At 53.5% G+C, this 25,890-nt stretch overlaps 1 protein-coding gene across 5 annotated transcripts in view; it reads right to left on the bottom strand.

The window, feature by feature from the left end:
* Positions 1-2,765: 2,765 nt before the first annotated feature.
* Pde2a (phosphodiesterase 2A) overlaps positions 2,766-25,890 on the bottom strand; it is a 90,430-nt gene continuing 67,305 nt past the window's right edge. For all 5 annotated transcript variants that reach the window (XM_026790083.1, XM_005368786.3, XM_026790081.1 and 2 more), the window contains 27 exons: positions 20,551-20,660; positions 19,747-19,802; positions 14,691-14,750; positions 13,904-14,045; positions 13,602-13,654; positions 13,353-13,427; positions 13,223-13,264; positions 12,678-12,746; positions 12,323-12,453; positions 11,546-11,657; positions 11,030-11,069; positions 10,869-10,932; positions 10,471-10,543; positions 10,192-10,369; positions 9,876-9,988; positions 9,025-9,102; positions 8,102-8,224; positions 7,592-7,662; positions 6,999-7,121; positions 6,619-6,706; positions 6,409-6,456; positions 5,456-5,530; positions 5,223-5,322; positions 4,769-4,881; positions 4,444-4,482; positions 4,192-4,298; positions 2,766-4,005 (listed from right to left, as the gene is read on the bottom strand). In XM_026790083.1, coding sequence (XP_026645884.1) covers positions 3,795-4,005; positions 4,192-4,298; positions 4,444-4,482; positions 4,769-4,881; positions 5,223-5,322; positions 5,456-5,530; positions 6,409-6,456; positions 6,619-6,706; positions 6,999-7,121; positions 7,592-7,662; positions 8,102-8,224; positions 9,025-9,102; positions 9,876-9,988; positions 10,192-10,369; positions 10,471-10,543; positions 10,869-10,932; positions 11,030-11,069; positions 11,546-11,657; positions 12,323-12,453; positions 12,678-12,746; positions 13,223-13,264; positions 13,353-13,427; positions 13,602-13,654; positions 13,904-14,045; positions 14,691-14,750; positions 19,747-19,802; positions 20,551-20,660 — 2,494 coding nt within the window. In that variant the 3' untranslated portion in view covers positions 2,766-3,794. The remainder of the gene's footprint in view (positions 4,006-4,191; positions 4,299-4,443; positions 4,483-4,768; positions 4,882-5,222; positions 5,323-5,455; positions 5,531-6,408; positions 6,457-6,618; positions 6,707-6,998; positions 7,122-7,591; positions 7,663-8,101; positions 8,225-9,024; positions 9,103-9,875; positions 9,989-10,191; positions 10,370-10,470; positions 10,544-10,868; positions 10,933-11,029; positions 11,070-11,545; positions 11,658-12,322; positions 12,454-12,677; positions 12,747-13,222; positions 13,265-13,352; positions 13,428-13,601; positions 13,655-13,903; positions 14,046-14,690; positions 14,751-19,746; positions 19,803-20,550; positions 20,661-25,890) is intronic.

The raw sequence follows: 25,890 nt of genomic DNA, 5'->3' as shown, positions 1-25,890 counted from the left end.
GTTAGCAGCGATGAGGGCAGGGACTTTGAATAAGCCCCAACCCTGCCTCCCAGCCCGCCCTACAAGCATGTCTGCAGCTTCTTCCCCTACCTTCCTGTCCTCCCACCTAACTTCAAGGCTCCCCTGCGCCCAGGCTCCACCTGCCTATCCCACCTCTGAGGCATGGGGAGGACTTGCTGCTCTGTCTGCTGACTCCAGTGCTATCTTGCCACCGTTCACAGGCAGGACAGAGGTGGAGGTACCAGTTCTCCCGACACCTGACCACAAAGCTTGTCCTGCCTTCCTCCAGGGCGCCAGAGAGAGAGACCACTCAGCAGGAAGACCCCTTCCCCCAGGGATATGGCAGAGCACACAGGCAGAACTCATGGTCTTCCTTCCTGGTCAGAGAACAACCTTAGAGGCTGCTGTGTATGAAGAGCTGACTGTGCAGGGGCTGCATGTGGTGATGAGCGTGTGGAACAGAATGGACATCCGAGGTGTGTGTCTGTGTGTGTGTGTCTATGTCTGTGTGTGTGTCTGTGGCGTGTGTGTGTGTCTGTATGTCTGAGTGTGTGTCTGTATGTGTGTCTGTATGAGTGTGTGTCTGTATGAGTGTGTGTCTGTGTCTGTATATCTGAGTGTGTGTCTGTGTGTGTGTCTGTATATCTGAGTGTGTGTCTGTGGGTGTGTCTATGTCTGTGTGTGTCTGTATATCTGAGTGTGTGTCTCTGTGTGTGGTGTGTGTCTGTGTGTCTGCATATCTGAGTGTGTGTCTGTGGCGTGTGTCTGTATGTCTGAGTGTGTGTCTGTGTGTGTCTGTGGCATGTGTCTGTATGTCTGAGTGTGTGTCTGTATGTCTGAGTGTGTGTCTGTATGTCTGAGTGTGTGTCTGTGTCTGTATATCCGAGTGTGTGTCTCTGTGTGTGGTGTATGTCTGTGTGTGTGTCTGTATCTGAGTGTGTGTCTGTGTGTGTGGTGTGTGTCTGTGTGTGTGTCTGTATCTGAGTGTGTGTCTGTGTGTGTGGTGTGTGTCTGTGTGTGTGTCTGTATCTCTGAGTGTGTGTCTGTGTGTGTGGTGTGTCTGTGTCTGTGTGGTGTGTGTGTTGGTGTGGGAATGCTGTTGTGTGACTGAGTGTGACAGGGGCTTCTATAGGTGAACAGGAAAGACATTAACCCTGGCACACACCTGCAGGAACCTTTCCCTGACCTCTGGGGAACAGAGGATTGTGTTGGTGGTGCCACCTGCTGGACCACAGCAGCACTACATGCCACCCCACCTCTTCAACCTGTGGGTCGTGGCCCCTTTGGGGGTCGCCTCAGACTGTCAGAAAACACAGATATTTACTTACTATTCATAACAGTAGCAAAATTATGGTTAGGAAGCCGCAAAGGGAATGATTTGAAGGTTGGGGGTCACCACCACTCCAGGAAGCATATTAGAGGGGTTGCAGCCTCCCAAGTCACCTGCCTTCATCTGTGCCTTCACAGGAACTGTTTCTTCAACCGCAGGGCCTCTCCTGTTTTACCTGCAGGAGAGCAGTCCATGTTCACCCTTCAGCTTAACTGGTTCTCAGGCTTGGGCTACCAACGGGCACACCCTGCCTGGCACCCAGGTGCCTGTGGATGAGCTGGATCACACCTTCATCTAGTCTCCTTCAGGCCACAAATGAAGAGCAGGTCAGGACAAACCCCAGCATGGGATTTTGCATGCTCAGACATGACTTGCAGGTTACCCACCTGATTTGACGGCCGGGGGGCGGGACAGATATCATAGCCTGAGCCCGGAGGAGGGCATAGGCTGGGATGGACACTGAATGCGGGTAGAGGGGAGCAGCAAAGCCCCTTGGGTTTGCACTCAGGTTGTCCAAGGCTTATGAGCAAGCGCTGGTGTAAGCCAGCCATCTTCTTCCAGCCCTGGGCCAGCCACTGACCCCTAACCTAGCCAAGGAGCCCATGATTCTGAGAAGACAGAGACCCTAGGGGAGCTCAAAACAGGACTGGGCAGAGGTCTGGAGGTCAGGGGCCAGCCTGGACATCCTGAGACCACTCAGTCTAGACATCTGATTCCAAAACCATAGCCTATGAGCAGATAGGCTCTGTGTCCCCAAAGGTGAGGTTGGCCTCCCAGGACACTGCTGTGGTCACGAGATGGCTCTCTAAGACTCCCCAAGCCTGTCCACCCTTGCAGAGCAGTGTCCAGGATCTTCACAAACTGTTGTTGATTGGTCAGGATGTGGTGAACAAGGAGGTGGAGAGGAGGGGCTATGCAGACTGAGGGCAGGAGTGTCCTCACGGATCCCAGCAGCAAACGCCCATGCAGCTGGCCAAGCCGGGACAAATTCCAGACACAAACCAGTGTCAAATTCAGCATGGAGACTCACACTCAGGGACACCCCTTCCATAACACTTGGAAATACTGGGATGTAGAACTGATGGTTACCCAGACAACCCTGCAGGCAAAGAGAGGCTCTGAGGTCCAGGTGCTGGCTCTATGGGCATCATGACCAGGGCAAGCCAGCATGCAGAGGTGTAGAAAGAACCACAGGTCACCTTCTCCAAGCAGCTTCTGTGGTAGATTCTTGGTCTTCCGCACTGTTTCACAGCTGAGCCTCTGGGGCCAACCACCCGTAGCCCTCCCTCATGGCCCAGGAATTACCTCCTCCAGGACAGTGGTGTCCCAGGAAAGTGATTAGGCACCAGGGCTAGAGGAGTCAGAGATCCTAGGGTGCTCGCCTGTGCCAGCTGTTTCCCCTCCTAATGCACAGAGTGCACAGCGGCCTCCTGGGGAGGGTTGGTAGAAAGAAATAGATTTATTCTCATGTACAAAGCACTCAGGCCACGGGACCACATACAACAGGTGCACAGAGTCCTAGAAAAAATGCGTCTCTCTCTAAAGGCAACTCAGAGTAGGTAAGGCAGGCGGCCCCTCCCCCACCCACAATACACAGAACAGAACATAAGAGAAGCCCTGCGGGGTGAGGCCAGGCCCCTCCATGATGGCAGGAATGGGGGAGGGGCTCAGGCCAAGGGGACACACTCAGAGGAAAAGAAAGGTTCAGCCTTCTGTGCCTTAGGGTTGGCAGAGTCTGCCACAGACACTCAGGGACTCCACAGCACAATGGAGACTTTGATCTAAAGAGAGAGCAGACTGTCTAACAATCCGGGTCTTGCCTAGCTAGGGAGAGGAACTGGCTTCAGGCCACACCACCTGAAGGACGCATATGGGGCTGTATCCCAGCTTGAGGATCCTTCCTGTCCTTTTTACTAGAGCACTTCTCCCCAAGAGCACGAGCTACCTGGCTGTCAGCTTCCTCCCAGGTCCCAACCCTACCAGAAGCACAGAGGTCCTCAGGATACTTTATCCTATGACTATTTCTAGCTGGTGACTGTTTTATGTCCTCTGCTAACTCAGAAATTTCTTCCACAAGGATCTTGGCGTCCCCAGGGAACGGGGATTCCCTCAGGAAAACAAGGCTATTGACCTAGTAGGGCTCTAAAGGGGTCACAGAAGGAACCGTGACTCTGCTCAGAGAGAGCGTCTTGAGCAGGACTGGGCAGGTATGGCCAGAGATGCAGAATGCAGCCCACTGCCACTGGTCACCACTGTGCTCTTGAAGAACAAATGGGCAAGCCTGAGAATGGGAACCTGCTTCCCTTCTACAGAACGCCGAGGCCTGGGAAGGGTAGCTTGGACCGGGTCACGTGGGACATCCTGGCCTAGAACCCAGGACCCACAGCTCTGGTTCCCAATGCATCGGACAGACTGGAAGAGAGCTACGGAAGGAGGGCTGGGCAGGGAGTGCCCCCAGAGGGGGTCATTCCGCCTCAAGGCTGCAGCAGCCATTGACAGGAGCCCTGGTGCCGTCCAAGTCGGGCACCTCATACTCCTCGTCCAGGAAATCCAGCGAGTTGTTGCTCGGGAGGCCTCGGATGGTGAACTTGTGAGACACCTTGGTCCAGTGCTCACGGTTGGAGGCCACGCGTTCATACAGCTCTGCCGCCTTGGGGAACAGGTCCTGTAACAGCCTGGGGGTGCAGGGGATGGGGGTTAGAGGTCAGAAAATAGCAGACATGGCATTTCCCTGCCAAGCCCAGGGACTGGTACAGCATGAAGACGGGATAAGGCTGCAGGGCCTCTTGTTAACCTGGAGGTAGATACACCCACTGCCCTGCCCTCTCTCCACAGGGTCCCAGCCGTGCCCACAAGCTCACTTGTAGATGGGCATGGCGATATGCTCCATGAAGCTGATTTGCAGCTCGGGGATGTAGGCCTTCTCCCGGTCCATCATCTCCATTGGTCTATTGCCCATGGCCTTCTCCTGCAGACACCAGATCATCAGGCCTGCCCCTCCATCAGGTACCAGGTGGGAGCAGCTAACCCAAACCCTCCCAGCCTCGTGCCAGGAATACCCCACCTCCCTGCACACCACCACCCTGGGCATCCTGAGGTCACCTGACGCGTACCAAGTCTCCCTGGGAGAAGAACTCTTTGTAGATCAGCTCCTGGAAGACATTACCGTCATCATTTCCTGCGAGTGGGATCTGTCCAGCTAAGCCTACTCCCAGGGTGACAAGCTGAGTGTCTCAGCCCCACCCAGGGCCTGCCTCACTAGCTTGACAACAGAGTGCGGGGCCCGGGCTCTGCCCACTTCCCACTCATTTACTGTGTGGCCTTGGAGAAGCTGGTGCCCATCTCCGGGTTATTTCATCGGTGGCCCTGAGGTGGTCTGTATTTCTGAGTCCCCAAAATACAACCTGTACTTGCTCAGGTTGGATAGCCAGCTCTTACCGCAATCTTTCTGGTGGTCTTCCAGCCCTTCGTCTGGTCAGAGAGATCACAGGAGGTCATGAGGAGGCAGAGGAGAAGCCTGTGGTGCTGTTTGTTCGTTCTGTCATAGCCCACTGGTGGAGGAACAATGGGGTCAAGGAGAAGGTCCAGATTCCTGTCCCTTCTGAGAACAAGGTCCAGATTCCTGTCCCTTCTGAGATCAAGGCCCAGATTCCTGTCCCTTCTGAGAGCAAGGGCCCACAGCCTGTCCCTTCTGAGAACAAGGTCCAGATTCCTGTCCCTTCTGAGAGCAAGGGCTCACAGCCTGTCCCACAGTGGGGCACAAAGCACACCGGTGGAATCTGGGAGGCCAGTACTGGGTCTGCCTGGGCGGACACCAGAACCATGGCAGAGTTCAGGTGGGCAGATATTGGTGCCAAACCACCCATCCTTCCCCAGTGGTGAGGTGTGGCACCTTCAGCCATCTTCTGCAGGTCCTTGAAGATGCGGAGGTGGTGTGCCAGGTCTGTGGCCAAGATGATGTCCCTCATGAGGTCCAGCATGCGCTGGTAGTCCTGGAAAGGGTCAGGGAAGGGGCATCATGGTCCCTGCTGCACACATCCCATCCACTGCAAGGCAGACCTGCTCCTTCTGCCCAGCCAGTCCCCAGCTCCCACCAAGCAAACCCCCACACAACCCCCCCATCACCTTCCGAGAGAAGTGGTCAAAGATATTGCAGCCATGGGTGTTGAGGATGGCAATGGCCTGAGCAAAGTGATGCCTCTGTGGGGAGATAAGAGACAGGCCCCTCTGGATCAAAATATCCCTCACCAGAGGCTCCCAGAGAGACAGAAAAGCCCAGCAGGGCCTGGACTCCGAGCTCAGTGGGGCAAGCAGAAAGGAGCGTGAGGGTCTCCATTCCCTTTGTGAGAAGCTTACTGGAACCCTCTGTGGCTTCAGGCAAGTCCCTGGCCAACTCCATGACTCAGAGCCCTCAGCTACCACATGAAGGGGCCTGATAAGGTATGCTCAGAGGACCTCAAAGGCTGGAAGGAAATTCTGAAATGATCCCCTGATGGCCTGGACACTAATTCATGCAGAAAATATTTGCTTGCTGACAAGGGGACGCAGTGAGGAGGTGAGGTCAGGGCCCTGTCTCCTGAGAGTGAAGGGCTGTCATTTGGAAGAGGAGCAGGCTCTTCCCAGGGGACAGAGGGTAGAACCAGGGCTGCCGTGGGGCCTCCTGGGAGACAGTGAGCACGCCATTTATCTCTTAGGGTGAAAATGGGGGGTGCAATGGGAGACAGCCTGGGGCAAAGTGACCTTGGAAATGTGGTCCCTACACAGGGGATGATCTTGTTCCTGACTCAGGAGGTCCCTGAGAGCAAACCAGCTCCAGGACTGGTGCTGACCCAGGCCTGAAGGGACCGGCAGGTTTTGGGGGCGGGGGCTTCTCTGTTCCCACTGTCCTTGTAAGCCTGGCTCAAGCTGACCCAGTGTCCCTAGTCACAGCTCCACCCTGTACCTGTTTCGGGAAAATGAGGCCCACAAGGCACAACTCTGGCAGCTAGCTGGAGAGCATGGCTTGACAACTGTCTAGCTTGAAAAGTTGCTGGCCTTTAGGGGTTCAGGACAGGGGCCTGGGCAGGACGGCAATTTACCTCCATGACAGAGCCCTCCGAGCTGTAGAGTGCAGCCAGCACGGATTTCTGCAACAGTCCAGAAAGGTTCGGGTTACCCCTCCCATCTGCACCTCCCACTGAGGTGACTGCTCCCTCCTCCCATCCCAGCTGGGGGTCTCACTGCCACTTCACCCCAGGCTAAGAAGGGCAAGGCAGAGGGTCCCCATTGTGAGGAGGGCAGGCTCTCACCGAGGCCACCTGGAAGGAGTTGTTTGTGCCTCTGTGGTCCAGGTCGTGACACATGCAGGAAATAAACAAGGCGAAGATCTCAATGTCCCTGAGGGGGAAGCAGAAAAGAGAAATGTCACCCTGAGCTTCCTCCTGGGCACTTCAGAGAAGACAGCTGGATGAGAAGCCCAGGGGCCACCTAGTAGGGAGCTTCCGGCTCTCCTTCGGAGTGCCCCAGGCCTGGGGGAATCAGGTCCATCATTCTCTGAGCCTGAGCAGCCCCCTTGCGGAAGGTGGGGCTGTATGGCGTGCCCTGCTAAGCAAAGAGGACAGGACGAGTAGAGGACCTGAAACCCAGCTGGGCTTCATGGCTGGCAGGTGTGGAAAGGGCAGCCACTTACTCGAGGTAGCTGGAAAGCTCCAGGTTCTTGTAGAGCAGGTAGCAGAAGTGAGAGACAGAGAAGGCGTGCATCCAGTTGTGGTAGGGTGGATCCCGGTAGCCTTTCTTCACCATCAAGCAGAACCTGGGGGAGCGGAGGCAACAGAGGAACCTCAGCTTCGCCTCCTTCGGGAAGCCCTCCAGACTCTGCCCATTACATTCTCTTGCCTCTCTTTCTGCATGATTCAGTGTCTGACAACGGCTTCTCAATCACAGATCCTTCCCCATCCCAACAAACGCAGTCCTCTTCAGGCATCTTTACAAGATTCCCTCCCTGGGACCTGGAGAGATGGCTCAGTGGTTCGGAGAACTGGCTGTTCTCTAAGAGGACCCGAGTTCAATCCCTAGCACCCACATGGCAGCTCACAACTGTTTGCAACTCCAAGATCTGACACCTTCACATAGACATGCATCAATACCAATTGCACATCAAATAAAAACTAAAAAAAATAAAAATAAAAGATCCCTCCCAAGAATGCTTGGGGCAATGGACGCAAGACGAAGCAGTCTGAGCTAGAGACCGAGGCTCTGCTCCAAGGGCTGCTGGGAACATACCGGGCCAGAGTTGGGCAGTCAATTTTGTAGTTGTTGATGAAGTTCATGTCTTGCAGCATGCTCAGGATGGCCTGTAAGCACAGGAGGGGACGTCAGAGGGACCGGCACTATTGACCTCCCTTGAATTCTAACAATAAACAGAGTCTTGAAATTCTAACCCTAAATTAAAGGACAATTCAATTGATGAACAGTCATATGTCAAGCTGTGAACTATCTAAAAATTGAGGGCTTTGGAAGCTAAGACTTCTTGGAAGCAAGCTCACACACATGCTTAGATCAGGGACAGGGTTGCAAGCCTCAAGGCCACACACCTGGAGCAGCTTTGGGCCACCATCCAGATCATTGCTGTCCCCTAGTCAGCCCGTGGTCCTGAGAAGCACGCCCAGCCCAGTCTCTGAAGGAGCCCATAGCCCTGTTTGGTGTTTCTGCCTCGCCCAGAAGTTCTGATGCACATCTAACTGACATCTATACTTCCCATGCTCAACCCCCAACTGAGAAGGGCCAGCTTACCATAGAAGTATCATCTTCAGGCAGAGAGCGAGGAGTGTAGGTGAAGTTGGCAAAGTTGGAGTCAATGGCAGCCACAGGTTGGATCCCATCGTGGAGAAGTTTGGTATACTCGTCATCAGAGACCTAGTGCAGACAAGCCAGGCATCAGCTGATGGCCTCTCCATCAAACCCCCACACAGACTCCCTTGCCCAGCATACATCAAGCTGGATTCCAACTCTTTATATTATCATTGGACAGATCACCACAGGACCGCAGCCTATATGCCTGTGTCCCCTGCTTACGAGCAGATGACCACATGCGTGACAGCCAAAAATATAGCTAGAGAATGCCCCCTTTGTGATATCCCAACCTGAGATAGCCTTTTACAGACAAGTCTAGCAACTTGTCTCTTGAGGAGAGTTTTCAAACGTTCGATCTCGGTCCTTCCCGCTACTGCTCTGTGCGTATTCCCAAAGTTTGGAACACAGGTGAGAGGAAATGCCTCAGTGAACAGTGACTGTCATACACTCGCAGCTAAGGCTTGAGGTAGCTCTTTGGAAACAGGGCTTGGGAATGGGACTGGAAGGTCAGCAATTGGGACCGCGCAGGGACAGAGTGGTAGTGAGAGCTCCGAGCAAGGCTTCAGCTTTCGGGACTTCCCTAAAAGGACACGGGATGGGGGTAGCTGTCAGAACTAAACTGTTCCCTGGGTGAAAGCCCGCTGGCTGCTTCCAGACTGGGGCTGGACTGAGAAAAGGCTTAGGACAGTGGAATGGGAGATTGGGGGGGGGGGTGCGGACAGTCCCTAGGCAGAGCAGGAGCCAGGTACTGGTGTGGTCTGTTTTCACATTCTCAAGAACCAAGGATAAGAAAGCTCAGCCTGGGCCAGGGCTGCAGAGGAGTCCAGGAGACAGGGAAGGACAGACGTTCCAGCAAGCCTCACCTTCATATGGTACATCATCATCTCATTGGCCAGGTGGCTGCGGTACTGGGCCTCGTTCACCTTTTTGTATAGAAGAGACTGGGGGAGGAAGTGGAAACGATGGGGCTGGCGTTGGAGGCCGTGACACCCCCAGAATGCCCAGAAAGGGGTACAACAGCAGAAGCCCTCCCTCCAGTCCCATTGGAGGCCCAGCGTGGACATTAGCAAGAGCCCAATCTTCAGGCTCCACCCCCACGCTCATCTCAGCTCTCTAACTGGCCCTTCCCCATTCTCTTAACCACTGAGGCACTGAGCATGCGTCTGCTGAGCCTGACTCAGACTTCAATGACGGAACCTGGTAGCCCTTGGAGCAGATCAGAAGAAATTGACTCGGGAACCTGGGCTGGACTTTCAGGCTAGAGCTGCCAAAAAGCCAGGCAGCTTTTTTTTTTTTTTATTTGCCAAAAAACAAAAAGACACTGACTAATGCATTGGGTTGGAATTGCTGGAGAAGAGGTGGCGTTCTAGCAATAGGATTTTGTATGTGTGTATTGGGTTTTTTTTTTTGTTGTTGTTGTTGTTGGATTGTTAAGACAGTATCTCATGTAGCCCAGGCTGGCCTTCAATTAACTCCTGATCCTCCTGCTATTCCCTCTCAGGTTCCAAGATTACAGGCCCATACCACCAGCCCAGCAGATCTAGGCGTTTTGTTTGCTGGTTTGGTCTTTTTTTTTTTTTTCCTCAGAAGAAGCTGGGTGGGCAGGACTGAAAACAGTATACCCAAAGCTTTCATGCTGTGTGTGGATGGATAGGCCAGAGCAAAGAGTGGGGAGTCGAAGGCCACCCTCCCCGCCCTAGTCGCGCTCCCTCACGTGAGCGATGCTGATGCCGCAGTAGATGGAGAAGGCTGTGGCCAGGTCCTCGTCAAACTTGCTGAACCATGGCCCATTGATCTTGTTCACTAGTTCAGCCACACCAATGACCTCTGGGAAGAGAAAGAAGATAGGAACCGCTGGGGAAGGGGTCCAGTGAGACCTGTTTTTTCCTAACTCCTCTGGAAGTAATGGTTCAAGCCCGGGCAAACCCAGTCCTAAAGAATCGCAGAAACTAAGACCGCCTTCCACTGTGCCCCGCCCTGGCCCCGCCCCGCACCTCCAGGTCCCGCCCCCGGCGGCCGGGCGTCCTCACCCTGGTTCTCGTTTTTGATAGGGAAGCAGAGGATGTTGCGTGTGCGGAAGCCAGTGCTGTCGTCTACGCCGCGATAGAAAAGCGGATGGGCGTAAGCGTCGGGGATGTTCAGGATCTGGCCCGTGGTCGCCACGTGGCCCGCGATGCCCTGGTCCGCCGGGATGCGGATCTCATAACTCTGCCCAGACAGGGATGGAGAAGAAAGCAGAGTTGGCCTGGCTATAGACAACCTTCAGATATGGCTTGTTTCCCAGGGCCCTTGCGTCCATACTTCCTCACCTCATCGTCCACCACGCCGCCATCGAACACCTTGGCCACCAGCTCATTCTGATCCAGCAGGAACACCGAGCAGCTGTGGAGAGAAGTGGTTGGCCCCTCCAATCACGCATGACTAAGGAAGCCATTTCTGAGGCCCTGGAGGAGTGTCCTGACCTGACATACTCCTCTCGAGGCTGGCCATTTGCACGCATTCCTCCGTTTGCTTTTTGTTTATTTTGTATTGTATCGTTTTTAATTCCTACTGTGTATGTGTCACGGAAACCCATGGCAAACAAAGCTAGCACTGCCCTGGCTGAAATAAGGGTCCATCAGAAGGAAGTGCCAGACAAGGAGGCAGGGGCAGGGCAGAGGTGGTGAGGACTGAGGCCTGTCTCCCTCCCCAGCCCACTTCTGCTCACATCTCCGCGTTGCTGAGGTTTCTGGCCTCGGTGATGATCTCCTGGAGCAGGACAGAGACATCATCTAGAGGAGGGGAAGCACGTGAGACCTGAGGAATGCCAGGCAAGCCCTCCACGTCCCCTCCCCAGACAGCCTGTGTGGGAGACAGCCAGGCACTCACCCAGGTGAGTGAAGAGGTTCTTCGCCACTTGGAGAAGAGCCTGAGGAGAGGGAAGTGAAGACCACAGTGTTGGGTCAGGGCTCACCCTAACCAATCCCCTGCTGCCAATGGCCCCGGGCTGTCCTCATTCCTTCCCCAGGGCGCCTAGAATAGGCTGGAGACTGAGGTCCTAATGAAAACCTTTCGCTACTAAGTGAAAGAGTAGAGGAATAGCGAGTGACGACGATCAGGAAGCCCCTGGAGCTCAGACGTCCAACCTCCTTTGCCTCCTGCGCCCAGATGTTGTGGTAGTGCCAACGTTAGACACTAGAGGGCAATCACAGACAATGCCTAGAGCCCAGGGACCCACTGACCTCCCTCTTTAAGAGACTTCCAGGTCACTAGGTTATCTAGTGTTACCTGTGTTACCAGGGCAGTGCTGCCATTAGCCCAGATAACACAGGCACACATCCGCTCTTGTGGCAGCCTTCTGGGATTGGAGCTAGTCCCCGGGGAAAGCTCAAGGCAGATACTTACCTGGCACTCACACTTGAGCTTCTGTTCCTTCTGGAAGGCCAAGGTGCTGGTGAGCACCGTGCCTGTGTAGTGGAAGCAGTGCTGGATCACATGTTCATCCTGGTCTGTGAACCTGGAGGAAGTGGGGGTTCACCGGAGATGGGAGGGAAGATGGGCTGTCTCCTTTCCTCCTTGCTGGCAGGAAGCCATATCTACCAGCTAACAGAACTCTCTCACACCAAGGACAGCTGCACTCCCTGCCCTTCAGGCTGAGTGCTCTCTCCAGGGAAACTTCTACTTGTCCTCAGACCAAAATGCGGGTTCCTCCTGAGGCTACTAATTTGTTTCTGTTTGTTTGAGGCAGGGCTGTAGCTATCCCAGAACTGCTGGGCTCAAGTGATCCCCTGCCCCCACTTCAGACTCCTTAAAAGCTGGAGTTACCACTATGCCACCACATCCAGGGAGCTATTACTTCTTGAAACCGAAGCCATATCTCCCTACTCTGATTGGAGTCACTCAGACCAAGCTAGTCTCCTCCCTCAGACTAGAGACTTGCCAAGACCAGAGCCGGCTGTCCTCCTGCTCTTCTGCAATGCCCCCCACCCACCCATCCACCCCCACAACCTGATGGAGAGGTGGTGGCAAAAACAAGAAGGATGATGGGGAGTCAGCATCATGCACTAACAAACAGGCTCACCACCACTGGGGAGCGCCTCCGCCTAGCCCCTTCTCACGTTGTTACCCTGGCCTGCCTCTCAGTTCCAATTCCTTATTGACACCCTGCATCCCCAAACTCACAAGTCTCCTCCAAGCTTGTTGAAGGCGCAAGCCAGAGCCACCACCTGGTCAGTGGCCCGGCTGATGACAGGGACACACAGCATAGCCTGCAGCTCACAGCCCAGCATGTTTTGTAGCTGCTGCACATCGTCCTGCAGAGATACAGGGATGGTGAGCAAGGCAGAGGAGGGGGCAGTGGGCTTCATTCCCCAGCTCTCCACCACGTTCTGCAACCTGCTATCGCGTGAGTATGGGAATGCCACGAAGTCTCTCGGTCTTGTTCTTCAGTTTTTTAGGTTATCCCATTCTGAAGACCCTGGAAACTATGCAAGGGCTCCCCCTCCCTCTCCCCTGGCTCAACATGGCCATGGCTTACAGAAGTTAGATCCTTCAACTGGATGCACTTCTTGTCTTCCACCACGTGGCCTAGGCGTCCCATGGTCAACTGGAGAGTGAATAGAGACCCAGTTGACCCAGCTTTCCCTGTATCCGAGATCTCAGCCCATCCTTATCTTTCATGACTGGAAATTTCAACAAGCTCTTTGAACAGTTCAAAAAATGGATGGAGCTAACATTGAGGAGTGGAAGATGGGGAGTAGGGGGGGGGCTAGAGTAACCAGTGGTGGACCGGAAGATCTTCCCTAACTAGAGAGTGATGAGCAGACTCCAAAGAGATTATAACGGACTCATGTCTAGAAATACTCCAGCGGATGAGAGCTGATCCCACGTAAGACTCCGCCTACCCTGTACGAGATTGTTCCTACCGGAACCTGACCGTGAGATACAGTGCTCCTTTGTAAGCCTTCTAAGAGGACCTCAAGACCTGGACTAGTCCCACCAAGATATTCTAGCGGCTCCCAGTCCCGCTAGGACTTCACGGTCCCTGCAGGCTCCAAGGCAGAAGACGGAGGTGGCACTCACGGGAAAGCTGATCTCTTCTCCTAGCACTTTATCTCCAATGACCTGCGGGAGCCAGTAATGGAGAAGGATTAATGGAGGGGAAAGGCAGACACAGGTTGCTACCCAGGCCAACGGTGGACCTGCCCCTCACCTTGCAGGAAAGCTGCAGATTGTCCTCTGACACCAGCAGGAGGCAGCAGTGAGACGCCTGTGTCTCTTGCTGCAGCTGAAAGGGGATAGAGGGGGACAGAGGTGTGCTGGGCCACCCTCTAGCCTCTCATCTCCCAGGGGGGTTTCAGGCTTTTGGGAGAGTAGAGTGGATGGGATGTCCCCATCTGAGTTGAGATGAGAGGTTCAAGGGAGAGAGATGGGGTAGGAGAGAGGAAGCTCAGGAACTCACATATTGAAGGACTTTGAGCTGCAGAGATGTGGCATCCAAGTCATAGAGTTCCCCTGCACAGGCAGGGCTCATGTCAGAGAGGGCTGTCTTACTGACTGGCTGCTCCATGCTCCTCCCCTGTGTCTCCTCAGGCCTCACCGGCCACCCAGAAGACTCACACTCTTTCCAAGCGATATCTGGATGCTGCGTTGTAGTCCAGCTCACTTCCCAGGCCCTTCCTACTCCCTAGGTCTGGCCCTGTTGCTTCCCATCCAGGATCAGCCCCGTCAGGTCCTACAGACCTGCCCAAGTTTGGCCCTCACCACACAGTTGCAGAATCTTTCGGTCACGGTCGCCGTATCCCTTCTCATCCTTTTCATCTTCAGAGGCATCCACTGAGGTGTTCTGGAAAGCTTCAGACCTGCGCTGTTGCAAAGTCTGTACCCTCCGCAGGGCCACCAGAGTCTAAGGCAGGCAGAATGCTAATCACACCCTTGTCCCACCCTGGCTGCTGGTGCCGCTACATGACTCCTCCCCTTTGCTCAAGCAGCTCCCTTTGTGGGCCCCACACTGCCCAGTGCCCACTGCTGTTCTGGTCCAAAATAGTTCAAGCCATGGCCCCTCAACCTCCTGAGAGTCCCCACAGCCCCTGGAGCCTCCTTCCATCCATGGACAAGTATAGTTGTCTCCACTGGTTCATAAAGGCTTCCAAAAGAGGGTCCAATTTTTCTGTCTAACACCATCCTGATTAAGATCACAGATGTCTGAAATCTTAGGCAGGAAAGAGCCTGAGTTATGTACAAGGTATTTGACTCATCACTAACTTCGGTAAGTCGGCGCTATCATTATCACCATCTTCAGATGCAAATGGAGGCTTATAGAGTCTGCATGACTCCTTGAGGTCCCAAAGCTTCAAGGTGGTAGCGCTGGAACCAGAAGCCAGGCCTGGCCAGCTCTCTGGCCAGCCAGGTCCTCTTCCCACCAGCTCTAACAAGGGCCTTCAGCAGAAGCCAGGCCTGGCCAGCTCTCTGGCCAGCCAGGCCCTCTTCCCACCAGCTCTAACAAGGGCCTTCAGCAGGCTTTGTGTTACCGTGGTCCTACCCCACTTACATGCTTCTCCACTGCCTGCAGGTTCCACTCCTCACTGTCACTCAGCTGGCCACAGTGCACCTGGCAGGGAGGGAGAAGGGACAAGCTGTGACCTCCCCCAGCCTGTCTTTGTTATCGCGTGCCCCCCCCCCCCGCCCCATGGCCAATACACACTAGTCTCTACCAACACAGTCTGCGACCTCCATGTCAGGCCAGGCAGACTCTGGGAGTCTTTTCCCCAAGGAAGACTTCTAGTGCAGGCGCAAAGGGTGGGACTTTTCTGTTTCTGACCCATCGCTTTCCATGCTTCTTGTCCCCTTCCTGGGGACAGTCCAGGTGTATAGTGTCAGGAAGGGGGGCCTTAGATCCTTCTCCATCTTCCTCATATGGAGTACCTCAGACCCTGATTAGAGGATTTGTGCAACTGGCTTCAGCCTCCCGGCTCCATTCTTTTTTCTGGGTGGGGTTTGATCTGCCCTTACATCCGGGCTAGAGGAGCCCAGCATGACCTCTGCCAGGGGAGGTGTAGCTGACATGGATGGGCTGATGGGGTGCCTTATGCCTACATGTGATCCGCACCACCGCGAGATGCACTCTTCCCCTTGCAGATGAGCCAGGACCCAGAAGGGGTGAGGGACTTATCCAAAGTCACCAAGCAGAAGATGGCAGAGTTAGAACCACTCCATCCACTCCCCCACTTTCATGCCTTTCATTCTTCTCCCGCCTCCTGTCATCTTCCCCCTGTCCCCTGTGCCGGTTACCAGGGCTCCCTTTAGCCATCTTCCATGCTCTGGGAATCTCTCTTCCTCCACCCTGCTTGGGTGTTTGAAGAGGAAGTGAGGAGGGGAAGGAGGGTTGGCGGTCTAGGAACCCACTGTGGCCTGCCAGCAAGGCTCCCCACCTGCTTTCTCAACTTCTTTTGCTTATTCAAAGTCGGTTGCCACCTGTGGACTCCCACAGTGTTTGCGCGTGGGGGGTTCATCCTGCTTCCCCTGCCCCAGCAGTCCCTGCACGTGGGGGGTTTCATCCTGCCTCCCCTGCCCCAGCAGTCCCTGCTTGCCTCTGCTCTGGGTCCCCTGCCAGGAGCAGATGGAGAGGAGGGGACCACCAGGTTCTCAGGAAGCTCAGGTTCCGGCCAAGAGAAATCATGTCTAGCTGGGGTGCACTTGCAAGGGGGTGTAGGACCTTATACCCGAGGGAGTTAGGGGTACACAGACAACCTGGGCTAGGAATCTCAAAGGGGATGGGATCTGGGAGGCTTCCTAAATTGGAAGTCCAAGCAGAAGAGGAGAGAGGGGGGGGGGGGACTGTAGACCAGAGGCTCCTCAGAGGAGAGAGAGGAGACGGGGGGAGGGGACTGTAGACCAGCAGCTCCTCAGGTTAAGTGCTAAGTGGGAGGTGTGTAGGGAGATGAGGCCCAGGGGTGGGGAGCAGAAATGTCCAAGGGGCTACAGAGGGCCTTAAACTTGGGATTTAGGGAGCCATGGCAAACTTTAGCATCTGACACCAGTCATCTATGGGATGAAGGGTAAATGTCAGGAAGCAAGACTAGAGCTAGGGAGACTGGGGGCCAAGGGCTGTGTTGAAGCTTAAGCTGGGAATGAGGCTCCTTCATACAGAACAGTCTGAGGGCATCTGAGGCAGCCTGCAAATGTTTTACGTAATTACGCTGGCTTTTTATGGTTAGTATACGGAGGGCAGCATCCTTCTTGCTGCCTCTGCTTGTACCCATCTCTCAGGAAGAGGGGCAGTTGGGAACCCTCTAGAGCTGGGGGAAACCAGCTCCTTGGTTTTCCAAAGGCCTTCACCCAGATGCAGAGGTGGGGGTCTGAAAATGGTGAGGGAAAAGAAGAAGCTGTGATGTTCCCTCATCCCAGCATGCACTGTGGGCTGTTTCAGCCTACTCACTCAGCATGTGCTCAGACACACACAGGTACTCTCTGGAAGAACCTAAAGCCCCTTCACATGTACATACCTGCATTTACTCTCCCGTGGAAATACACACACACGCACACACAAGCACACACACGCACGCACACACATGCACGCACACACACAACTGCACCTCCACTACCCACACCGTCCACATGTCTGCACCACACCCATACTTCCAACATCTCCTAACACAAGCCAGTTAATCTCCAACACACTGACATGTGGTAGCATTTACGTTTGTAAATGCTAATGTTAAGGTGGGTGTCTGGAGCTCACTGTGAAATACTGATCAGTGGGCACCAGTGTTTAGAAAGAATTAAAAACCTGGCCAGGCTACCAGGCCCACCCTCATCAAATTCAACATGACTAATGGCATGAATGCCCTATTGTCATGCAAGGAGCTAACAGGCACAGCTTGGGGAGGGGGAACAGGCACAAATCATGCATCATATGCCAGAAACCAAGAGCCACCCACTTCTCAAAGGAACTCGTTATCCCAGAACTGAAAACCAGAGTAAGAGACTTTACACATCAAGAGTCTGCAATCATGGCGATTGAACTGAGCTGTGAAAGCTCAAACTCAGGCACACAGCCGCGCACGCGCACCTGGACTGCACATTTCTTTTTTTTTTATATTTATTTATTTATTTATTATGTATACATCTGTGTGCATGTCTGCAGGCCAGAAGAGGGCACCAGACCCCATTATAGATGGTTGTGAGCCACCATGTGGTTGCCGGGAATTGAACTCAGGACCTTTGAAAGAGCAGGCAGAACTCTTAACCACTGAGCCATGTCTCAAGCCCAGACTGCACATTTCTTAGCAAGTCCCCCGCTGACTGCAGCTCCATTGAAGCCCACTGCTCCTCATGGGACTCCCTGGTCTCCTGGCTAGATCCAACCCTCGCTTTCAGTTCTCCCCTTACTTTCATCACCTGTGGCATGCCCTCCAGGGCTCAAAGCAGAAACTAATGGTCTATTTCAGTCATTTCTGTGTTCCAGGGCATAGCACACAGCTCTTGACACCTAATAGAAAGGTATTGGATGGATAGGTATGCACGTGCATGTGTGCATGCATGTGTGTGTGAAGACAGTGGGCATCACCAACAGAAACCAGATAAAAGTTGGAGTTATCAAGGAGGGAGTGATGATTTGCACCCCCTCTTCCTTCTGTTCCCGCTACCTTCAGGACTGGGTAGCAGCTGGGTACCCCATGGCTGCCGGAGGATACAACATCCTGCGACCGGGAGCAGCTGTCAGATGTGTGTGCCTTGGAGAGCAGGCATCCAAAGAAGTGTGTTTCTGACTGGGAAGCTCCAGGCTGAGAGGAGAATTGGACGGTGAAATGCTCTAAATTCACTGTCAGAGTATCTGGGGCAATGAGGGGATGTCTGTCAGGAACGTCTGTACCTCAGGTGACATCTTCGTTGATGGGTCACACCCCACACGTCAGCCTCCCTGCGCACCACCTCCTCCCCACTTGCCTTTCCCCATGCTGTTCCCGCTGTCCTTCCCTTCTCTGCCTCCCACCTACACCCAAGAGCTCACTCAAGGGCTCCCTCACTGCGGGACTTCCCTTGCTGCTCCAGCTTCTGCCACCAGAGCACCAGCTGGCAGCAATTATTTCATTTGGCTTGTGGTGGCTTGAAGGTATCTCTCCTGTCCCCAAACTGAAAGCTCCAAGAAGTAGACATGTCTTGTTCAGGCACCCAGCCGGTGGCTGGCTGAATTAAGCTGACACTAGGGTTTCCCCTCTTCAGAAAGCAAGACTCCTGGCTAATGCTAGGCCAGGCGAGCATGGCAGGCATGCTGTCACCATGATGAATAACTTCCTGAATGTCTTCACCTTGGGGAGATGCTTTTCTTCCACCCAGTTTTCACTGTATCGTAGTGAGGACGGGCAGACTGGCAAGGAATCTGGTACCTCTAGAGCCTGTTCTGTCTACAGACATGTGCTGAAGTCACTGCGTCCCCACTCCTGGCTAGAGCGGCCAACCTTTGTAATGCCCCTTACTCTTGTCAGACTCCCCAAGAAACAGGGTAAGAAGTGGGGTCAGGGGAGCACACACTGGAAGGTTCTGAGATCCCTCCCAGAGGCAGATGGGGCCTACTGTCAGGGAGTCCAGCCCGGCACCCCATTCCAGTTGGTGGCTTCCCCTCCACTCCCACTGTCTGCCCTATAGCTCAGGAAAGGTCAGGCACCTCGGAAACCTTTAATTCCCTTTTAATGAGGTCGGGAGGAGTCCCTTGGTGCCGAGTTTATTTGTCCCAGGCGGCGCCACGCTGACGCTGGCAGATTCCCAGAACTGTGACTTGGGGTGCAAACCTTTTCCTGGGATAGGACAAGGATTTTCACTTCTTTTCCACATGGGAAAAGGGCTCAGAAGAGGAAAGGAGCATCTGCTAGCCCAACCACCTTTCCAAGGAGCTGGGAAGCAGGAGCCTGGGAGACCTGTGACAGGCAGAGCAGCCAGCAGCCCAGGGAAAAACCCCTTGAGGTTCCATGCTTCTCCGAGACCTCTAAGGGAGGCCTCTTCTCTTTTGTCTAGTTCACAGCTTCAAGGGGCAGCTCCCCCAGGGACACCCACCTCGCCTTAAGTCCCCAGCTCCAGCAGTTCTGATACTTAAACTGCCTGTGTCTCCAATGGTGGCAGCCTCGTATTCACCGGTGCCCTTTCTGTGTCTGTTGGTCACTCACCTCCCTGTGTCCCTGTCATCTTTGACACCACCCATAACCCATCCAGAGTTTGAGGCTAGGTCTCAATGGAGCTTGGATTACCCAGTGCAGCAGAGGGTTCTTCCTGCCAGGGTGAGCTCCAGCACTGAGCTGTAAAGTTGATCTGGGCTCTGGTGAAGCCCTCCACTCCCTCGCATGCAGACACACAGACACACACACACAGACACACATGCACGCACACACACAAACACACATGCATGCACATGCAGACACACAGACACACACACACAGACACACATGCACGCACACACACAAACACACATGCATGCATGCACGCACACACGCACACACACAAACACACACACACACACACACACACACAGAGGCAGGCTCCAGACACAGATATTCCACCTGCTTTCCTCTTCCCATCCTACCCCCAACCCTGCCACTTGGGCAGGCTCTTACCAAGATGACAGCTGCCACAGTTCCAGCCTCCTTGTCCACCAGGGGTATGATCAGCACTGAAGGGGGGAGAGGGCAATGAGGTGGTCCTGCAGGCCCAGTGAGGCCCAGAGATACTGAGTAAGGACCCAGGGAAGGAGACAAAGATGCAGACAGAGAGGCTGGGACAAAGACACAGAGACCCAGAGGCCTGGTGAGACAGAGAGCGGACCTGAGTCAGTGACAAAAATAACCATAGCGACAACCCCTAAATAGAAGGAAATCCCCCTCACTTGACATCTTTCTTGAGATTCTCCCAGAAACCCTGGGAGAGAGGGTGGGAGGGAGGCAGGTAAGGCTGAGCATCCTGTTCTAGGGAGCTGAGGTCCAGAAAGGGGAAGTGACTTGCCCAAGATCACTCAGCAAGTCAGGCCTCCTGACTCCCAGTCTTGTGAATTTCCACAGCGAGACAGAGGACACAGACCTAGAGAGACATGGCGGACAGGGGGCATGGAGAGGACAAGAAACAGACACGGACAGCTAGCGACAGAGAGCGTGACAACTCCAGCCCATCTGGCAACAGGCGCAAGCACATAGGACAGCAGTCATCAGTCACCGAAACCTGGTAGGTGCCAGACCCTAACACATGCCTCAGAACATCCCCTCAAGAGGCACCGCTGGCCCACTCTGCAGTCAGGAAACTGAGGTGCAGGGAGATTAGCAGCGTGTTAGAGAAGTAGGTGGCTGGAGATGCAGAGCAAAGGGAGACGGGATGAGAGCGGACAAGAACCACAGCCTTCCCCGTCCCTGTCCATTCCCAGCCCTTACCTTGGGTGCCAGGAGCCAGCGGAGCCAGCAGCCTAGTCAGGGGCTTTCCTAGCAGGTCCGAAGGGCCCAGTCCATTGCAACTCAGCCGCTTCCCAGAGATCACAGCCTCTCTGAAAATAAGATATGGGCTCACCTCTCAGGCCCTGGATGGAAGAGGAGTAGGACCCATCCCCAGCAGCCTGGAGGATACAAACAGGCTGAACCCTTAGCACATGCAAGCATCTAGATGATTTGTCTCATGGTAGACAGAAGGAGGGTCAAAATGAGGGTGGAACCATGCCCCGTCCCCTCCCCGTGTAGGAGGACTCACAGTCACAGCCTTCCCTGTCTCTTGCAGATGTGGGAAAGGCCCAGGGAAGACCCTTGGATAACAGAGGAGAGGGACAGCGGGGCTCAAAGCCAGCGCTGTGGAGTCATAGCCGACCCTTGCTATTTGACCTTAGGTGAGCAAACTGCCCTCCCTGAACATCCCAGGAGGAATATCCCATCTGGTGAACAAGCTTTAGTGCTTAGCACGAGAGGGAGAGTGTACAGGAAGCGCCCAGCGGCCACCGGACATTCCCTGTGCGCCATTACAGTCAGACGGCACCAAGTAATCCAACACAGACCGTGAACACGCTGCTTTTCCTGACGCTGTCACGAAACACTTGACAAAAGCAGCTCAAGCAAGGAAGGTTTATTTTGGTTTATGTTTGAGGGTGCGGTCCATGGTGACAGGGAAGGCACAGCAGTGAAGGTGGCTGTGGCCACAGAAGCCTGGGGCAGTTGCACCCACAGTCAGGAAGAAGGAACAGATGAATACTGATGTTCAACTTGACTTCCCACTTTTTCTGTTTTTAAAATTCAGCTTGGGACCCGAACCCAAAGGGTGCATCTTCCCCCTGTGATTAAACGTCTTATACAGAGGTGGGTCTCCTATGTGATTCCAAATCCAGTTAAGCTGACAGTGAAGATTAGCCATGACAAGCCACCTGCTGCCCAAGTGCATCCCTTTAAATCATAATACTCTCCCTCTGGTCCTCAAAGGCCACCTCATAATGGAAAGTGCATGTAGTTTATATGTAAGAGTCCTCACAAATTCTGAACATCCTTACATTATTCAAAAACTCAAAATTTGAAGTCTGATCTGAGGTTCGAGGCAATATCTGAACTGTAAGCCACTGTAAAATCAAACAGCATGTCACAGACTTCCAACATACAGCAGCACAGAATAAGTCTTCCTGTTCCAAAAACAAGGACTAGAAGAAAAGGTCAGACCAAAGTGAGACGGAGCACTCAACAGAGCAAGGCCCAGATCTCAACGCCGCAGCATCAAAGGTGCTCTCCGAGTGTCAACAGTCTTGGGTCGCCTCAGCCCTGCAGTTCTGCCACCTGCAGCACAGATATCCTCTTCCTTGAACTGACTCAACGTCATGACTGGTGCTTTTCTAGGTGGGCATCCCTTACATCCTCTCCATTCTAGGATCTCCTTAAAACATGGGCTTCACTTGCAGAATCCATGCAGTGACCTCTTGGGTCCTCTTGCAGAGGCTCTCTGGAAGCTTGGTTCAGATGCACATGGTCCTATGACTCTTATATTTTACATGTCACAGACACACAGTATGGATGTCCCCTGAAGTTCCGATATCTGCTGATGACAGAGTCCGATCCATTTCCACTGCAGCTGGAGTAGCTAACCTTTGTGCACTTCGTTGGCTCGGTCAGGAAAATGTTTCCCTGTGCAGGTGTTCTTTGGCCAAGAACCCTTCAGCGGCATCTCCGTTCAATTACGTTCCCTTCAAACGAATCTTCATTTTTAAAACCTGGAGCTTCCAGTAGGTATGGTTTAGCTTTCAGACAACATTTCCTACTAGCTCGGTGCAAAGTGAAACGGTTCTGTTTAACGATGCAAACCTCTTAACCAGGCAGACACCTGTCGGCACCCGCTGTCTACGACTTTAACCACCACATTCACATTCCTTTCCTTGATAGATTGCACATTTTCCATATATTTCTGCTTTGAATTCTCATTCTAAACCTCCATAAATGCAGTGAGCAATAACTATGCCACAGCCTGGACGTTTCCAGATTATTTATAGGATATAAAACGGAGTTCACTTCCCAATAGACTCCTCATTCTTGAAATCGTGTGATACAAACCTTCATTGATTACATTTCTCCTGGAATTCTTGTCTTACACATTTGCACAAGTCCATTACACATGGTCTGTTAAGCTCCTATTAGAACATTCTAGTGCTTCTCTAACTCCCAGCTCCAAAAGTAGCCCTCGTGCTTCGCACAGAGTGTTCTAAAGACTTACAAATGACACGATCAGGTTTATTACAGCAATGACCCCACTTCTGGTACCAATTTTTATATGAACTTCTTTTCCTTTCCGTGACAAAATACCCATGAAAAACAACTTAAAGAAAGAAGGGTTTGTTTTGGCACACACTTTGGTGGTGGGGGCAGGTGTGGGGAAGCACATTTTGCTGCAGCAGGAATTTAAGGTAACTGGTTGAACTATATCATCGTCAGGGAGCTGAGAAAGGTGAATGCTGATGTTCAGTGCTTTCTCATGTTCATATTTAGTGCAGGGCTTCATCCCACAGCCCTTCTCCTTACTGATCCTTCGTTCCCACTGAGCCTTGTTCCCTCACTATGTCCACCCCTCTGACCACTTCCCTCACTCTCCATGCCCTAACTTAGTTTCCATCCCCCACTGACCTCCCCCTCACGCAGCCTCTGTGACGGTGGTACCCACATTCAGAGCAGATCTTCACTCCCTGCTGAGCCTCTCCAGAAACACCCTCACCGACACATCCGCCACTGTTTCCTAGGTGATTCCAACTCCAAAAAAGTCGGCAGTGAAGATTAACCATCGCATATTAACTCAGAATCCCTAGCATCTCCAGGGATTAAAAATGGTTGTCATCTCTGTTTTGAAGTAGAGAAGATAAAGTATAGACAGGTTAAGCGATCTGTCTGTGGTCATGTAGCTAATAAGTGGAAGAATGAAGCTCTGAACCCAGGCAGCTGGTCCCAGATTTTGGGTTAGTCACTCTGCTCGGACAATCCCAAAGACATGTGGAGTGCAAGCCTCAAGCAGGGGTCTGGCGTATGTGGAGGTGGGAACTCAGGCAAGAGGTTCGCTGCGAGAAGAACAAATTTCTCCTGCCCTCCACACACACCATCTCCCCCCAGGCCTCTGGCTCTTCCTGCTTAATTAAGTACCTGATTTTTCAGCAAATGTCCCTCCCTGATGATTAATTTCCCTGGGCTCCTCACCTCTCAGGCTATTTCCCCTTATTGTGTTTATAAGAACTGCCTGGCCCGGAGAGAAGAGAAGCTGGAGCTCCGGAGCATGAAGGAGAGCACAGCACAGATCAGATGAGGAAAGGGAGGGGCAGCCTGCAAGTCACCAAGTCAGGAGGTCACAGCTGCTGGAGAAATCAAGGACCACAGACGTGGGGCATCTCTTCCAAGGTCACAGCATATTCTGAACGAGACTCATTCCCTCCTGGCCCTTTTGACCAGCTCAGAATCTACAAGAGCCAGTGTGTCTCCCGTCTGCTGTCCTTCACACCCAGAGCCTCTGAGGCCCCTGAGTGATGGGAGCCAGTTCTTGGCTGTTCCAACTGCCTGAAAGAAGGGTGGCAGAAGGGCAATGGGAGCCACCTTTCCTGTTGACTGAATCGATGAAGGCTGGGGCTTCTTGGGAGTTCAAACTGCATCCTGTTGGTTGGCCTCAGACATGCTGGAAGCGACAGTGGGGTGAAGGTTCCTGAATTGCTGCTCAGTAAACTATGAAACCTCGCCCACTAGCCTGGGCTATCCTGCTTCCTATTCCTAGATGCAACTGTACCCACCCCCCAGAATCCTGTGCCCACAGCCTCAAGAGACTCGAGAAACTCAGAGGCTACCTGGAGGTACCGGGCATTCTGGATGTTCCCGAAGTGCAGTAGAGCTATTTCAGCCGGCATATGTCTTCTCCACCACCTGGGATTCCATCTCCGGGGATTCACCTGTGAACTGTCCCAGCGCCTCTCTTTTCCTCAGGCCCCTCAGTAATGTGTGTAACATGTGTCATTCATTCAGGGATCCCGGCACCGTGTAGAGACAGATCCGCAATGGAGTTAGACTCCAGACTGTGACAAAGGGATGAAGAAGAGCATGTGGGATGGACGTGGGGTCAGAAAAGGCTTCTGAAGAAGATGCTCGAGTTCTGAAGGACACACAGGTCATCCAGACAGACAACTAGGATGACTGGGCAGAGAAAACTGAATGCATGAAAGCTCAAAGGGGAGAGGAGCATTCGCCTACTGGAAAGTCGGTGTGACTGGACAGCAGAAGGCAAGGCCAGGGAGAGCCGGGGCCCTGGGACGCTGGCCTTGATCATGGGCAGACCAGAAAAGACATGGTTGAATATGGCTGCAGATCCTTCAAGTTGTCTAGCTAAGTACAACTCTCTCTTGAGAAAGAATATTGACACCAGAATCAGGTCTCGGTGGCCTTTGGACCAAAGAGGAAAGGCAGGCTGAGAAAGAGCAGCTCTGACTGGAACCAGGCCTTTACCAAGCACCAGTGCCTCCCAAATCCTGAACTCTTAGCAAGTTAGGGCACCTTGCTTAATTCTGTCCTCCCTGGTCCTGTCACAGCACACAGCTTCAGGCAGGGGCATGTTATACACACCCCACGGCCCTCCGTTTCCTTGGTCACCCCCCCCCCAGAGTGGGTGCTCGCAGACTATAAATAAGGGCGGTGAGATTGCCAGACCCCAAGCTCTTCCCTCCCCTTCCCTCACAGAGCCTCCTGCCTCTTCTCACCCCATCCCTGCCATCTTTCAGGCTGATGATGAGGACCGGGGGCAGGGGACTCAATCCCCCACGTCCCACTGCCCAGGTTGAGTTTCAATGACTCGGTCTCGGTGCCAGGGTGGTCATGGCCTACTCCACTGAAGGAAAGACAGATGGACAGAGTGCAGAGAGGAATGGGCGTGGGGTTTATGACAGTTCCGTTCCTTTAACGACTATTTGTTTAATGGAGAAAGATGGGAAAGCTGAGTGTTGGTAAGGTCAACAGCCTGGAAAAGGGCCACGTGGCCAGGCTCCTGCGTCCTCCTTGGTCTCCTCCTTTCTAACACCTGCCCCTGCCTGTTAACTCACTGGACTCCACCCTAACTGAGCACCCAAGCGTCACACTGACCCCACTCTCAAATGAACCCTTTCCCACAAATTCCTACTTCTCACTGACCCATTCAACTCCTTGACCCTTTCTCCTTACCGATCCTACATTCCAACTGTGCCCCACCCCTCACTGTGCTCCACCCCTCACTGTGCTCCACTGTGCCCCACCCCTCAC

This window comes from Microtus ochrogaster, unplaced genomic scaffold (assembly GCF_000317375.1).
Source record: "Microtus ochrogaster isolate Prairie Vole_2 unplaced genomic scaffold, MicOch1.0 UNK41, whole genome shotgun sequence".
Taxonomy (NCBI): Eukaryota; Metazoa; Chordata; class Mammalia; order Rodentia; family Cricetidae; genus Microtus; species Microtus ochrogaster.
This window is presented reverse-complemented; position numbering and strand designations above follow the sequence as displayed.